Raw genomic sequence first — 14,551 nt, 5'->3', positions numbered from 1 at the left:
ACAATTAATGCAAATTGCTTCATTAATATGCAAGACATTTCTACACCTTAAATACCAGTATGTCTCTATAGCTGTTTAAATTTGATGCCTGAAAAATGTGATAGAATGTATAATCACTTAACTGTGATGATTGTAACCTAAATGACCTGATTTACAACATTGGGAGGCACTGACAACATTTTATGCAAATTACCTATGCAAGAAACAACTAAATTCTATACCTTAATATGTCTCTACAGTTGTTTAATTGTCATGCTTGAAAATATATGATTGAATAATAATCACTGAAGTATGGCGAGAAATGACTGACCTAGTTTATACCATCAGATAGGAAGAAAATATCTTTTCGGTATTCAGAACAATCTATATGCAAATTAGTTCATTATTATTCATCTGAAAGTTGAATGAATTATATGAATACATGAAATTCACCAATAATTTTACTAAAGCTTATATTATTACATGATGAGATTTGAATGACTATTTTTATGATTGGTGTGCAAATTACCTCATTAATATGCATGAAATAACTATATGATTCCAAATACCTTAAATATATCTCTACAGCTGTTTATATTTCATGCTTGAAAATATGTCATTGAATATCTGATTCTGAATGACCTGGTTTACAGTATCCGATATGATAACAAAATATATTTTAACCTTAGGTATTCAGAACTACATATGCAAATTACTTCATTAATATTCATCTGGAAGATAAATGAATTGCATGTACATGTATCAATGAAAGTCATCTAGTATATATTAGCTTATATTATTACATAGCAACAATGGTGAGATGTGAATGATCATCTTCATGGTTTATGATGTCAATTTCCTCATTAATATGCAGGAAAAATCTAAATTTTACAACTTAATACATCTCTAGAGCTGTTTAAATGTCATAGTTGGAAAGAGGTGATAGATATATTATCATTCAGCTGTGGTGCAATTTGAATGACCTGGTTTAAAGTATCAGATGTTAGAATTAAATAACGTTTAAGTTGTCAATTATACTTTAAGCAAAATAAAATATTCATTGTCCAGTGTAATGCAGGAGAAACTAATTTAGAATTTAAGTAAAAAAAATTTAAAATCAGAAATGACAATCTCAAACCTATGAAAGTTTAAAATATGTATCCAGGCATTACAGTATTCAATTGTAAACTCTAATTACTTTAAATTAACAGTGTAAAACTTCATCTACAAACTCCGACACTTTAAAAGTGTGAAAATGGCAGGTTCGGCAATAATTAATGCATATATATATATATATTCACAGTTTTTACTGTTTTAAAGTTTTCTCCATAAAACCATGTGGATGTAACATCAGGGTATAAGCTTAATATTCCAAAGATGATGATTAAATTTTGATTTCAAGGTGCGAAATAACAGTCTAAATACAAGCTAAGATATATACATGTACAATACCTCTAAACTATTACCTCAGAAAAAACACACGAAATTCACAGTTTCAAAACAATGTATATTCCCGACGATAAGAATTAATAAAATTGTAATCATGTATGTATGTATGTATGTATGTATGTATGTATACATGTACGTATGTATGTATGTATGTATGTATTCATGTATGTATGCATGTATGTATGTATGTATGTATGTATGTGTGTACATGTATGTATGCATGTATGTATGTATGCATGTATGTATGTACATGTATGTATGTATGTATGTATGTATGTATGTATGTATGTATGTCATGATGCTAAATATCAGATTATCAAAACAAGCTCAGATGTCATATTTTTCAAATATTCCTGTCTTGAATTTATGTATGAAGACACAGCCTCAACACATATATATATTCCAAAGGTGATGAATTAATAAACTGCAATTTCAAGGTGCGAAATAACAGTCTGAGAGGAGATGTTTAGATAGGACACACCTCAAAGACTCTTTCAAAGTCTTTGTCTTGATTAATGTACAAAGTAACAGTGTCAACACAATATACATATATAAAACATATTGAATAAATAAATTGTAATTTCATGGTACAACAGAAAATAACAGATTATCTGCACACCGTTAGATTGGACACTTCTCAAACAATGAATGCCTTGATTAATGTACAAAGTCACACCTTCAACAAAATATATATTCCAAATGTGATGAATAAATAAATTGCAATTTCATGGAGTGAAATAACAGATTATCTATACATGCTTAGATATGACAGTTCTCAAATACTTTTTACATGATTAATGTACAAAGTCACAGTTTTTTATCCCAGATTTTTCAATATTGATCATTGCAATGATAACAACACATCTCAGAGTTAGACGTCTACATGTCATTGTGGACTTACTATTAGTTTATTCTAGAATGATGTAGTGAGAGAGTACTATACCTTATATCCGCTGGCTTGTTCATCTCGTAGATACGGATCATTTTCAATGACGTCATAGTTCACACTCTGGGCATGGATAGAAAACCAAAAAGAGACAGGAGATATCGTTAAGAATACAGATTAGAATCAAGGAACACACATATGTTCTTCGCAGCATGTACACCTTTTACCTTTATGATGCATGCAGCCCACAAGGACATTGAAAATTAGAGTATGGTGAATCCACTGGATTCAGTTGAACATTTAAACTGATGGTTGTCATTTTAATTGCTTAGGGCATAGGTTTCACGTCATGACAATAATGTACCCATGCTACAAGAACAGTAACATTCAGTACATTAAAGTGGCCATATGGATGAGTATTGGATAGTTATTTTTGGAGTGTTAATTTATATAAAAAACAATTTTATCATGATAGCTTCCTCCTTGAAAAATCAAAGTGAATCAACATTGACAAAGAATTTGTAACTCAATACATTGCAAAAAAGCAAAAATAAATTACATAAAAAGTTTGTTATCGTACGTACAATAACAAAGATTTTAAACATTTATTAATCTTTTACAATTTATTGAGTCTTGACAAACAAGGACTTGGCATATGATCTGTTTCACATTGATTTTTTTCAAGTACATGTAGGAAGACACGATAACTTTGTTTTGTAAATTAAAAATTCCAAAATAAATATCCAATCATCATCCATACAGCCATTTTAAACATAAAGTTGACAGTAGTAGATTGCAGTTGATAGAGTCAATCATATCATTCATTTGGCATAAAACTACATGAAAAATACAAAAATACAGCAAAAACAGACACTTATAAACTAGCCAGGTTGGCTAGATGAGAACTAAAATTATTCAAAATCCCCAACCCTAAACTAAAAGACTATAATGAGTTTATTATCCTACATTGTACATTCAACTATTGATTCCACCCCTTATATCTTTTGGGAATGTAGCATGGAAAATCTAGTTTGAATTAAGAGTGGGCAGTTCAAATATATAATGTTATATTCCTGTATACCAGAAACAAGCCTATTTTAATGTGTTTGAACCAAAAATATGGGCTTTATACCCTGGTTATTCTTTCATGACAAATGATCATCTATATCACTTGTTCCATGAGTCATTAATATGTCAAAGGCATTATCTCAAAGACCCAAATTTCCATAAATGATACTTGCACACATATAATCATATATTCCCCAAATTTGTCTTCATTCGGCTGGAAAATTCTCATCATGGTCAAATGTTTTGTCTTCAGCTCAGTGACAAGGCCAATTAATTTACTCAATATGTTCCCAACTATTGTGGAATAATCACTTACAGTTGAATTAAACTTTGACTGTACACTTCTGTCTTTGTCAATACATTGAAAAATATTCAGAACATGTGACCTTATCATGTCATGAAATGTAAAAGACTGGCATAAAAGTATTCGTAAGTTATTGCCATTCGCTTGGGGAAGGTGAAACATATCCCTACACAAGTATGAAAAATTATACGGTGACACCTCATTCTGCGAAAGGAATTTCGAAAAACAATTTTGTGCATCAGGGAATTGTTGTACATCCCCACCTACACATTAGTGGTCATCATTTCATATTGAAGGGACACTAAAACATGAAGTATTTAGTAAAATTTAGTAAAAGTATCTCAATCTAGACGTTTCAACAGACAACAATAAAATATTGAAAAAAAAAGAAGGAGTACATGTGGGCAGTTCTTTTAATTCCCACCTACACTTTCAGTATCAAGTGATGACTCCATAGAGACAGAAAAGCATAAAATATTTAGTACACTTCTATTCAAAGAAGGATCTGGGAGAACTGGTGGTGGCGGTGAAATGATTACAAACAGTTGTTTCATGCTAAGCACTAGCTGACAAGTTCTTATCACTGAAAAATCACACACGCAGCAGTTTCTTTTCTTTTTTCCTTTTCCGCCTACTTCAGTAAATGATAATAATCTGACTATAAAAGAGCTTTGGAGTGTGTGGAGATTAAAATGTGATCAGTTTTGATGTTTTATCATTGATTTATCATAAATATCTAAACACAATGTGGTCGTTTTCTGTAATTCACATGTGTAAGACAGCTGTGTACACTAGCGTAAGTTAGATAAGATAGACAACCATTTGCAGTTAGTAATGCCAGTACTAACATATCAGACAGAGTGATGTTATTAACATGGGATTAGCAAGTAAATGCGGTCCCACGTTGTTTTACAAGGAAAAGTGAAGGGTGATTTTATCACCCAGTACACATTTTGGACATCACAATATAATCAGACTTAACATTCAAATGTAGTAATAGATCCACATACTAGTCTGTAGAAATTATTGTGTGGCAGGGTTCCTTTTGTACAGTGTGGCGAGACACCTTTCAGAGATCATAGAAAATGAGCCCACACATATAGTCTCTTGACTAACCACATACATGCAGTATATTGTTCATTATACCAGGCATGTAGCAAGTTCAACAAAACATATTGAATATATACTCTGGTCATTCCATCATGACAACACATGTCACATTAATGTGTCTCTACTTCTCATCTGCTGTGCTCAAAATATCAAAAGTTAAAACATTCAAAAAATTGCCATTACTTTCCCCTATTTTTCTTTGATATTACTGGCGCTGGTATAATTATGTTTTCTCCAATATTTTTCTTCATTCAGCTGGAAACTCGTGACTTAAGTAAAGGTTGTCACTACTCGTCTAGAAACTCATAGTGACAAAGGCCCCTTAGGGTCATTTGTATTTTCCTTGGCTGAACGGAAAAAAATATTGGGGAATAAAATCCAAATATTCGTGGAATCCTTAATTATCTCAGTCTCTTTTTCTTGTTTTAAAGTAGGATGCCTTGGGGATCAGTTTCGCTGAAAATCAAATATTCGTTCTACAAGTCTTTCCAACTTTGCCATATGAAAGCTAATCCAGAAACTAAACCTTTGAGCTCATTTGATATGATCTCTCTCTTCCCACCTAGTCTAAAAACTGTAAAATGTGTAGGCGGAGAGAGAGATCACGGAAAACAAGTCCACGCATATTGACTACATGAAAGCCAATGTTCCTGGCCATTTTCAAATAAAGAAATTTGGGGGTTTCATCGTTTTGTGTTTAAGGAATGTCAATACTTTACTTTCTCATGGTGTTAACATGTAGTATTTGGTGTGTGACCATGCATGTTTGATAATAAAATAGCTTAATTTTGATATCATGTTGATATCATCAAAATATTTGTGACCCTGAATTTCTCTATTTTTTTAAAAATTTTAAACTGAAAATGGAAGATATTTCTCAGAATAAAAAGTTACAGTAAAAGTTAAGATTTTTATTGATGAGGGATATGTTTCATAAAAAAACAGCAGATGATTTATAGTACCCTTATTTTCATTTTAAAAGTGTGTGTGTACTTTCACAACCTTGGCAAAATATTCATTAGTTAGTTACAACTTGAAGCTGCCATAGTATTACTTCCTGAAACATACATACCAACAATATATTTACTGAAAATTGTTCAAATACCACTAATTAGACACTATAACTTATAAGTGTTAATTAGAGGTCAATTTTATCTATAAGTAGTACAGTAATAGGTTGAAATTATGATTGCATTAGGGTGCTGATTTTTGTGTATGGCCCAAAAATTCAATTTGGTTGAATTTATCACATCGTACAGCTACAAAAACATGTTTATCCACAGGTGAGTAGATGCGGGGTATACCATATTACGATAAAGTCATTATGTCTGACAAAACAGTTCAGAAAACTGTGTCCCAGTTGCAGCTAGTGTTTCTTTAAAGTGAATTTAGCAATAAGTAACATACTGCAAATTATTACTATATAGCTTTTTAAAAAGAATCATTGACCAGGAAAACCTAATGACATTTTACAAAGCTGAACTGCATGACATGTCTATGATGCAGACAGACTAATCTAATGTCTATCATTGACAAAATCTCTTGTGGTTTAGGTTGTACTAACAGTATTAGAAATAAAAGTAGCTATGTACAGAAATTCTAACTCACGACTGCTTACAGGTTTCTCAACAAGATTCCTCTTTCTAGATATAATTGTGATTGCATCTTGACATGAGTCAACTACTCTTAACATTTCAATTATACATATTAGCGTACTATGATAGGTCCAACATATTAAGTAATTTTTCATGTTATTTCAATCCGGAGTATGAAAGGTTAGATTACGCTAAGTACACAATTTTATATGAAAAACTATATTACACTAATGATATCCTGATCAAAAAAATTGATGGTATACATTGGTAAGTATTAAACAGTTTAATGCCACAGACTTCTCAGACATGCAAAAGACTCCCTAGGCCAAGGACTTTTTCCACTACAGAGTAGGATCTTACCTACGCTACAATTATCAACTTTAACTTGAAAGGAACAATTAAAACATACAAACTATTTTGTCCTTATCCATACATTACGTTGTCGAATGAATAATTTACCCAGATGTGAGGTGATGAGATGAAAATTGGCTTACGCAAATGAGTAAACTTGTCTGCATATATGCAGACACATATGCGGCCTGGGAACCCGGAAGGGACTGTCTGCACATATGAAGACATATGGCATTGTAAGGGTTAAAAGCAATAGATTAACCAAAATCCGTTTTCCTTTAGCTTGAATATAAACCATTACAATGCCATATGCAGGCAGTCCCTTCCAGGTTCTCACTCCACATCTACATATCTTTCTCAGAAGTTTGCATTTTGATGTAGTACAGAACAACAAGTGTTAAATTTACATTTTACCAAAGATCTATTGACAGTATGACTTGAAAGTAAATTTACGAATACATAATGACGAATGTCTATTCTTTGGTTGCTCGTAACCAGAACTAATTTTACAACATTCAAAATAAAGCTAATCTTTAAAAACCAGTGTTCATGTTCTACACAGTGCATGCAATTAGAAAAGAACTGCCATCTTTCATGCTTAATGAGTTCAATTCACTCTTAGGAATTGATAGCCTTCTGTGTACTCATTATTTTCCCCATTCCATTACACTTACAGGGAAATGGTTTTAAAACTATGCTCTGCTGCTGTGCCTAACTACAAGTAAATGTACAACTTAAATATATTGATTCACTGATGTTATCTGTGTATGGAATTGGACTACTACGGTAGGTCCAATGTTCAGTCATTATTTTGATAGAAACTTTAGCTATCAGTTACAATTACAAGCTTTCAATTCAGATTAAATTTACATGTAGATGTCTGTGTGGGGTAAGATCTGCTTAAAAACATGATATCAATTCATACTGTAATGACTTGAAGGTTTAGCTTGTTTGTATACTTCTAATTCATACCAGGCACTTTCTCTTACACAGATTTCTACTTAAACAGATTTCTAATCACTGTATTGTATCTGAAGGTAATATATCTTTAATATTGATGCAGATTATATGGGTATACATGTACACCCTGAAATGAAGGCAGTTTCATAAACTATGCATTCTGGAATTTCAAGTAATTTCTTGATTTTTACATCACCCACAATTACTTGCAATTTTACAGAGGTTATAATAATAAATGAATCTAGTCTAGACTAAAAGTTAAGAGGGTTTTCTAAACACCTTTAGATATCTTGACCATCTGACTTATATAAAACATGACAGCTACTGCTTGAGCTTCTTCCATATCATATCTTAATCATTTACAACTCAAAAGTAGAGAGTTGTTGAAGGTTAGAAAAGGGAATCTAGAGACTAAAAGTTAAGACAGTTTCTAAACTACATCTTCACCATCTGATTAAAACATGACAGTTATTGCTAATTTTTTTTACTGTCATATCTTAATCGTTTAAGCAAGTCAGTAGTCACACAGGTTATGACATAAAATTAAGACTATTAAAAAGTGCTGAACTATGAAGAGACTGTCTGAACATAATAAGAAATGCCACTATTTGAAGAGATAGTCTGAATAGGATAAGAAATGCCACTATTTGAAGAGATAGTCTGAACCTAATAAGAAATGCCACTATTTGAAGAGACTGTCTGAACATAATAAGAAATGCCACTATTTGAAGAGAAAGTCTGAATATAATAAGAAATGCCACTATTTGAAGAGACTGTCTGAACCTAATAAGAAATGCCACTATTTGAGAGACTGTCTGAACATAATAAGAAATGCCACTATTTGAAGAGACTGTCTGAACCTAATAAGAAATGCCACTATTTGAAGAGACAGTCTGAACATAATAAGAAATGCCACTATTTGAAGAGACTGTCTGAACCTGATAAGAAATGCCACTATTTGAAGAGAAAGTCTGAACCTAATAAGAAATGCCACTATTTGAAGAGACAGTCTGAACCTGATAAGAAATGCCACTATTTGAAGAGACAGTCTGAACATAATAAGAAATGCCACTATTTGAAGTGACTGTCTGAATAGGATAAGAAATACCACTATTTGAAGAGACTGTCTGAATAGGATAAGAAATACCACTATTTGAAGAGACTGTCTGAATAGGATAAGAAATGCCACTATTTGAAGAGATTGTCTGAATAGGATAAGAAATGCCACTATTTGAAGAGATTGTCTGAATAGGATAAGAAATGCCACTATTTGAAGAGATTGTCTGAACCGAATAAGAAATGTCACTATTTGAAGAGAATGTCTGAATAGGATAAGAAATGCCACTATTTGAAGAGACAGTCTGAACATAATAAGAAATGCCACTATTTGAAGAGACAGTCTGAATAGAATAAGAAATGCTACTATTTGAAGAGACTGTCTGAACAGGATAAGAAATGCCACTATTTGAAGAGACTGTCTGAACAGGATAAGAAATGCCACTATTTCAAGAGACAGTCTAAATAGGATAAGAAATGTCACTATTTGAAGAGACAGTCTGAACATAATAAGAAATGCCACTATTTGAAGAGACTGTCTGAATAGGATAAGAAATGCTACTATTTGAAGAGACAGTCTAAATAGGATAAGAAATGCCACTATTTGAAGAGACAGTTTGAACCTAATAAGAAATGCCACTATTTGAAGAGACTGCCTGAATAGGATAAGAAATGCTACTATTTGAAGAGACTGTCTGAACAGGATAAGAAATGCCACTATTTGAAGAGACAGTCTAAATAGGATAAGAAATGCCACTATTTGAAGAGATAGTCTGAATCTAATAAGAAATGCCACTATTTGAAGAGACTGTCTGAACATAATAAGAAATGCTACTATTTGAAGAGATAGTCTGAACATAATAAGAAATGCCACTATTTGAAGAGAAAGTCTGAATCTAATAAGAAATGCCACTATTTGAAGAGCCTGTCTGAACATAATAAGAAATGCCACTATTTGAAGAGATAGTCTGAATCTAATAAGAAATGCCACTATTTGAAGAGCCTGTCTGAACATAATAAGAAATGCCACTATTTGAAGAGACTGTCTGAACCTAATAAGAAATGCCACTATTTGAAGAGACTGTCTGAACCTAATAAGAAATGCCACTATTTGAAGAGACAGTCTGAACCTGATAAGAAATGCCACTATTTGAAGAGACTGTCTCAACCTAATAAGAAATGCCACTATTTGAAGAGATAGTCTGAACATAATAAGAAATGCCACTATTTGAAGAGACTGTCTGAACCTAATAAGAAATGCCACTATTTGAAGAGACAGTCTGAACATAATAAGAAATACCACTATTTGAAGAGAAAGTCTGAACATAATAAGAAATGCCACTATTTGAAGAGAAAGTCTGAACATAATAAGAAATGCCACTATTTGAAGAGACTGTCTGAACATAATAAGAAATACCACTATTTGAAGAGACTGTCTGAACATAATAAGAAATGCCACTATTTGAAGAGAAAGTCTGAACATAATAAGAAATGCCACTATTTGAAGAGAAAGTCTGAACATAATAAGAAATGCCACTATTTGAAGAGACAGTCTGAACCTAATAAGAAATGCCACTATTTGAAGAGACAGTCTGAACATAATAAGAAATGCCACTATTTGAAGAGAAAGTCTGAACATAATAAGAAATGCCACTATTTGAAGAGACTGTCTGAACATAATAAGAAATGCCACTATTTGAAGAGACTGTCTGAATAGGATAAGAAATGCAACTATTTGAAGAGATAGTCTGAACATAATAAGAAATGCCACTATTTGAAGAGACTGTCTGAACCTAATAAGAAATGCCACTATTTGAAGAGAAAGTCTGAACAGGACAAGAAATGCCACTATTTGAAGAGACAGTCTGAACCTAATAAGAAATGCCACTATTTGAAGAGACAGTTTGAACCTAATAAGAAATGCCACTATTTGAAGAGACAGTTTGAACCTAATAAGAAATGCCACTATTTGAAGAGACTGTCTGAATAGGATAAGAAATGCAACTATTTGAAGAGATAATCTGAACATAATAAGAAATGCAACTATTTGAAGAGAAAGTCTGAACATAATAAGAAATGCCACTATTTGAAGAGAAAGTCTGAACATAATAAGAAATGCCACTATTTGAAGAGACAGTTTGAACCTAATAAGAAATGCCACTATTTGAAGAGACAGTTTGAACCTAATAAGAAATGCCACTATTTGAAGAGACAGTCTGAACCTAATAAGAAATGCCACTATTTGAAGAGATAGTCTGAACATAATAAGAAATGCCACTATTTGAAGAGACAGTCTGAACATAATAAGAAATGCCACTATTTGAAGAGAAAGTCTGAACATAATAAGAAATGCCACTATTTGAAGAGATAGTCTGAATAGGATAAGAAATGCCACTATTTGAAGAGACAGTGTGAACATAATAAGAAATGCCACTATTTGAAGAGACTGTCTGAACAGGATAATAAATGCCACTATTTGAAGAGACAGTCTAAATAGGATAAGAAATGCCACTATTTGAAGAGATAGTCTGAATCTAATAAGAAATGCCACTATTTGAAGAGACTGTCTGAACATAATAAGAAATGCTACTATTTGAAGAGAAAGTCTGAACAGGACAAGAAATGCCACTATTTGAAGAGACAGTCTGAACCTAATAAGAAATGCCACTATTTGAAGAGACAGTTTGAACCTAATAAGAAATGCCACTATTTGAAGAGACAGTTTGAACCTAATAAGAAATGCCACTATTTGAAGAGACAGTTTGAACCTAATAAGAAATGCCACTATTTGAAGAGACAGTCTGAACCTAATAAGAAATGCCACTATTTGAAGAGATAGTCTGAACATAATAAGAAATGCAACTATTTGAAGAGAAAGTCTGAACATAATAAGAAATGCCACTATTTGAAGAGAAAGTCTGAACATAATAAGAAATGCCACTATTTGAAGAGACTGTCTGAACCTAATAAGAAATGCCACTATTTGAAGAGACTGTCTGAACCTGATAAGAAATGCCATTATTTGAAGAGACAGTCTGAACCTAATAAGAAATGCCACTATTTGAAGAGACTGTCTGAACCTAATAAGAAATGCCACTATTTGAAGAGACTGTCTGAACCTAATAAGAAATGCCACTATTTGAAGAGACAGTCTGAACCTGATAAGAAATGCCACTATTTGAAGAGACTGTCTCAACCTAATAAGAAATGCCACTATTTGAAGAGATAGTCTGAACATAATAAGAAATGCCACTATTTGAAGAGACTGTCTGAACCTAATAAGAAATGCCACTATTTGAAGAGACAGTCTGAACATAATAAGAAATGCCACTATTTGTAGAGACTGTCTGAACATAATAAGAAATGCCACTATTTGAAGAGACTGTCTGAACCTAATAAGAAATGCCACTATTTGAAGAGACTGTCTGAATAGGATAAGAAATGCCACTATTTGAAGAGACAGTCTGAACATAATAAGAAATGCCACTATTTGAAGAGACTGTCTGAACCTAATAAGAAATGCCACTATTTGAAGAGATAGTCTGAACATAATAAGAAATGCCACTATTTGAAGAGATAGTCTGAACATAATAAGAAATGCCACTATTTGAAGAGACTGTCTGAACATAATAAGAAATGCCACTATTTGAAGAGACTGTCTGAACATAATAAGAAATGCCACTATTTGAAGAGACTGTCTGAACATAATAAGAAATGCCACTATTTGAAGAGACAGTCTGAACAGGATAAGAAATGCCACTATTTGAAGAGACTGTCTGAATAGGATAAGAAGTGCCACTATTTGAAGAGACTGTCTGAATAGGATAAGAAATGCCACCATCTGACTTACCTTATAGTTAAACATGGCATTTTACTATTCTGATATTTTATTTGCCATTATTATACCTTAACCACTACAGCATTTCTGCAGTATAGCATCTCAGTGGTTACAAAGTGAAGTCTAAGACTAACATTAAGAGGAACAGGATAAATTTCACCATCTGACTTGACTCAAATCTGGCATTTAAAGCTTAGTTTTTGGATTCTTGAAGGACTACAAAGCACTGAGTGTTTCAATTCGAATAATCAGCAGTTATTATTATTTAAAGCAATAAAGGTGTGTTATCAGGGATAGTTAAACCATTTGCAGTGTTTTTGTTAAGGGTTGAAAGTAGGTAAAACTGTCAACAGTCCACAGGTTATTTTACATCATACATACATACATACATACAACAACAAAAATATACATACTTTTTCCAAAGTTTTACTGATCTGACTTCCTCAAATGTTACATTGTATTCTTTTATATCCTACTTTATACTATATCTTGGCTGGTTTAAATTTGAGAACATCAGCATTTATGCTTTATAGTATACATGCTAAAAATACAAATACAGGGTCTGGCATAGACATGATAAAGATCATCTCTTCATCTTATTTTCCTTCATTTATTCTAACTGCACACTACATATAGCCCTTAAACTTTAGAGTAGATTTGCTGTTGGAAACATTAGCTGGTCAATGGTTCAGAACATACGTATGCATGTACATGCTAAACAGTAATGACAGCCCTATCTCTATTTTGCATTGTTTTTGTGAATGTTTTAATGTAGAAACCCTAGTTCATGTAACTGACAAACAGAAATGCAGTAAACTCAGGCACAGTTTCCTATAGAGAATATATAATAAATTTGGTTGGAAACCTCAGTAAAATGACTGGGGTTAACTTGCCACTCATAACTAAAGCACTGATTTTGGTTACCTCAACTCTAGAAACTTGAGATTTTTTCTACATAGTGAACCTTAGAATTAAGAGATTTTTTGCAGTTTGAAACATCAAGTCATATAAGTGTGTGTCCATTGGTAGCAGTGGTGGTAGTGTCTAGACATGAAAAGATAATTTGTCAATCTTACTTTTCTCAAACCATATATTTCTAAGTTTACATTCTTTCTTTGCATGTAAACCTTAAACTTATGAGATGTTTAGCAGTTGGAAACATCAGCCATTATGAATTTCAGTGTGTCCGTGCAAAATGGTCATGATAATGTCCAGACAAGATAAGATAATTTGTCCATCTGCCTTACCTCAAACCTTGCGTTGATACGTTTAGATTCTTTCCTTCGACCATGCCGATGTCCATCCTCTGAATCTTTCTCCATCTCTGATGTACTGCCTTGCCAAGAGACATCATCTCTGTGGTAGCTGTACCGTAGCTGCAAGTAAATTTAAAACAAAAAATAGTATGAATGTACAGGAAGCTGAATCACCAACATTTGTAAGAAGAATTAATATATTGTTTTATCTTTACAACTAGCTAATGTTTAAGAGACGCTTTGTGTCTTCTTCCGAGTGTTTCTTTCATTTGTGAACCTGAAATCTATCCTGTAATTGAACATCAAAAGGTTTGTTCATGTTATAAAAGAAACATCCATAAAGATGTACTCAGTCATCACAATTGCAAGGCCATTTCAAGTACGACAGTTTTAATAAGTTTTAATCTACAAAAGACTTTTTTGAGAGTAAAATGGGAGTGACCACACTAAAGTAAGGAAACCTCAAACTCCCCTGGTGAATTTATTTGACATCTTAACAATACGAAGTACAGTTAACACTTTTGTCTTAATTTTTCCTGACTACGAATCATACTTTGAAGACACTTTTCAGTGTTAACTTACAAAAAAACTTTTTGTGAGTAGAGTGTAATGACCGGACTCAAGAATGGAAAATGAGGGACTTCAGACTCTACTGATGAATTTCCTTGACATGTTAACAATACAGTGGAAATATAGTGA

At 32.6% G+C, this 14,551-nt stretch overlaps 1 protein-coding gene across 1 annotated transcript in view; it reads right to left on the bottom strand.

Moving 5' to 3' along the window:
- The window catches only part of LOC144445343 (H(+)/Cl(-) exchange transporter 7-like), a 163,174-nt gene that overhangs the window by 42,213 nt on the left and 106,410 nt on the right, over positions 1-14,551 (bottom strand). Inside the window, exon 2 of the mRNA XM_078134883.1 lies at positions 13,844-13,972. Coding sequence (XP_077991009.1) covers positions 13,844-13,972 — 129 coding nt within the window. The remainder of the gene's footprint in view (positions 1-13,843; positions 13,973-14,551) is intronic.

The sequence above is a fragment of the Glandiceps talaboti genome, chromosome 14 (assembly GCF_964340395.1).
Source record: "Glandiceps talaboti chromosome 14, keGlaTala1.1, whole genome shotgun sequence".
Taxonomy (NCBI): Eukaryota; Metazoa; Hemichordata; class Enteropneusta; family Spengelidae; genus Glandiceps; species Glandiceps talaboti.
The sequence above is the reverse complement of the archived record's forward strand: the minus strand, read 5'-3'. Positions and strand labels throughout refer to the sequence as shown.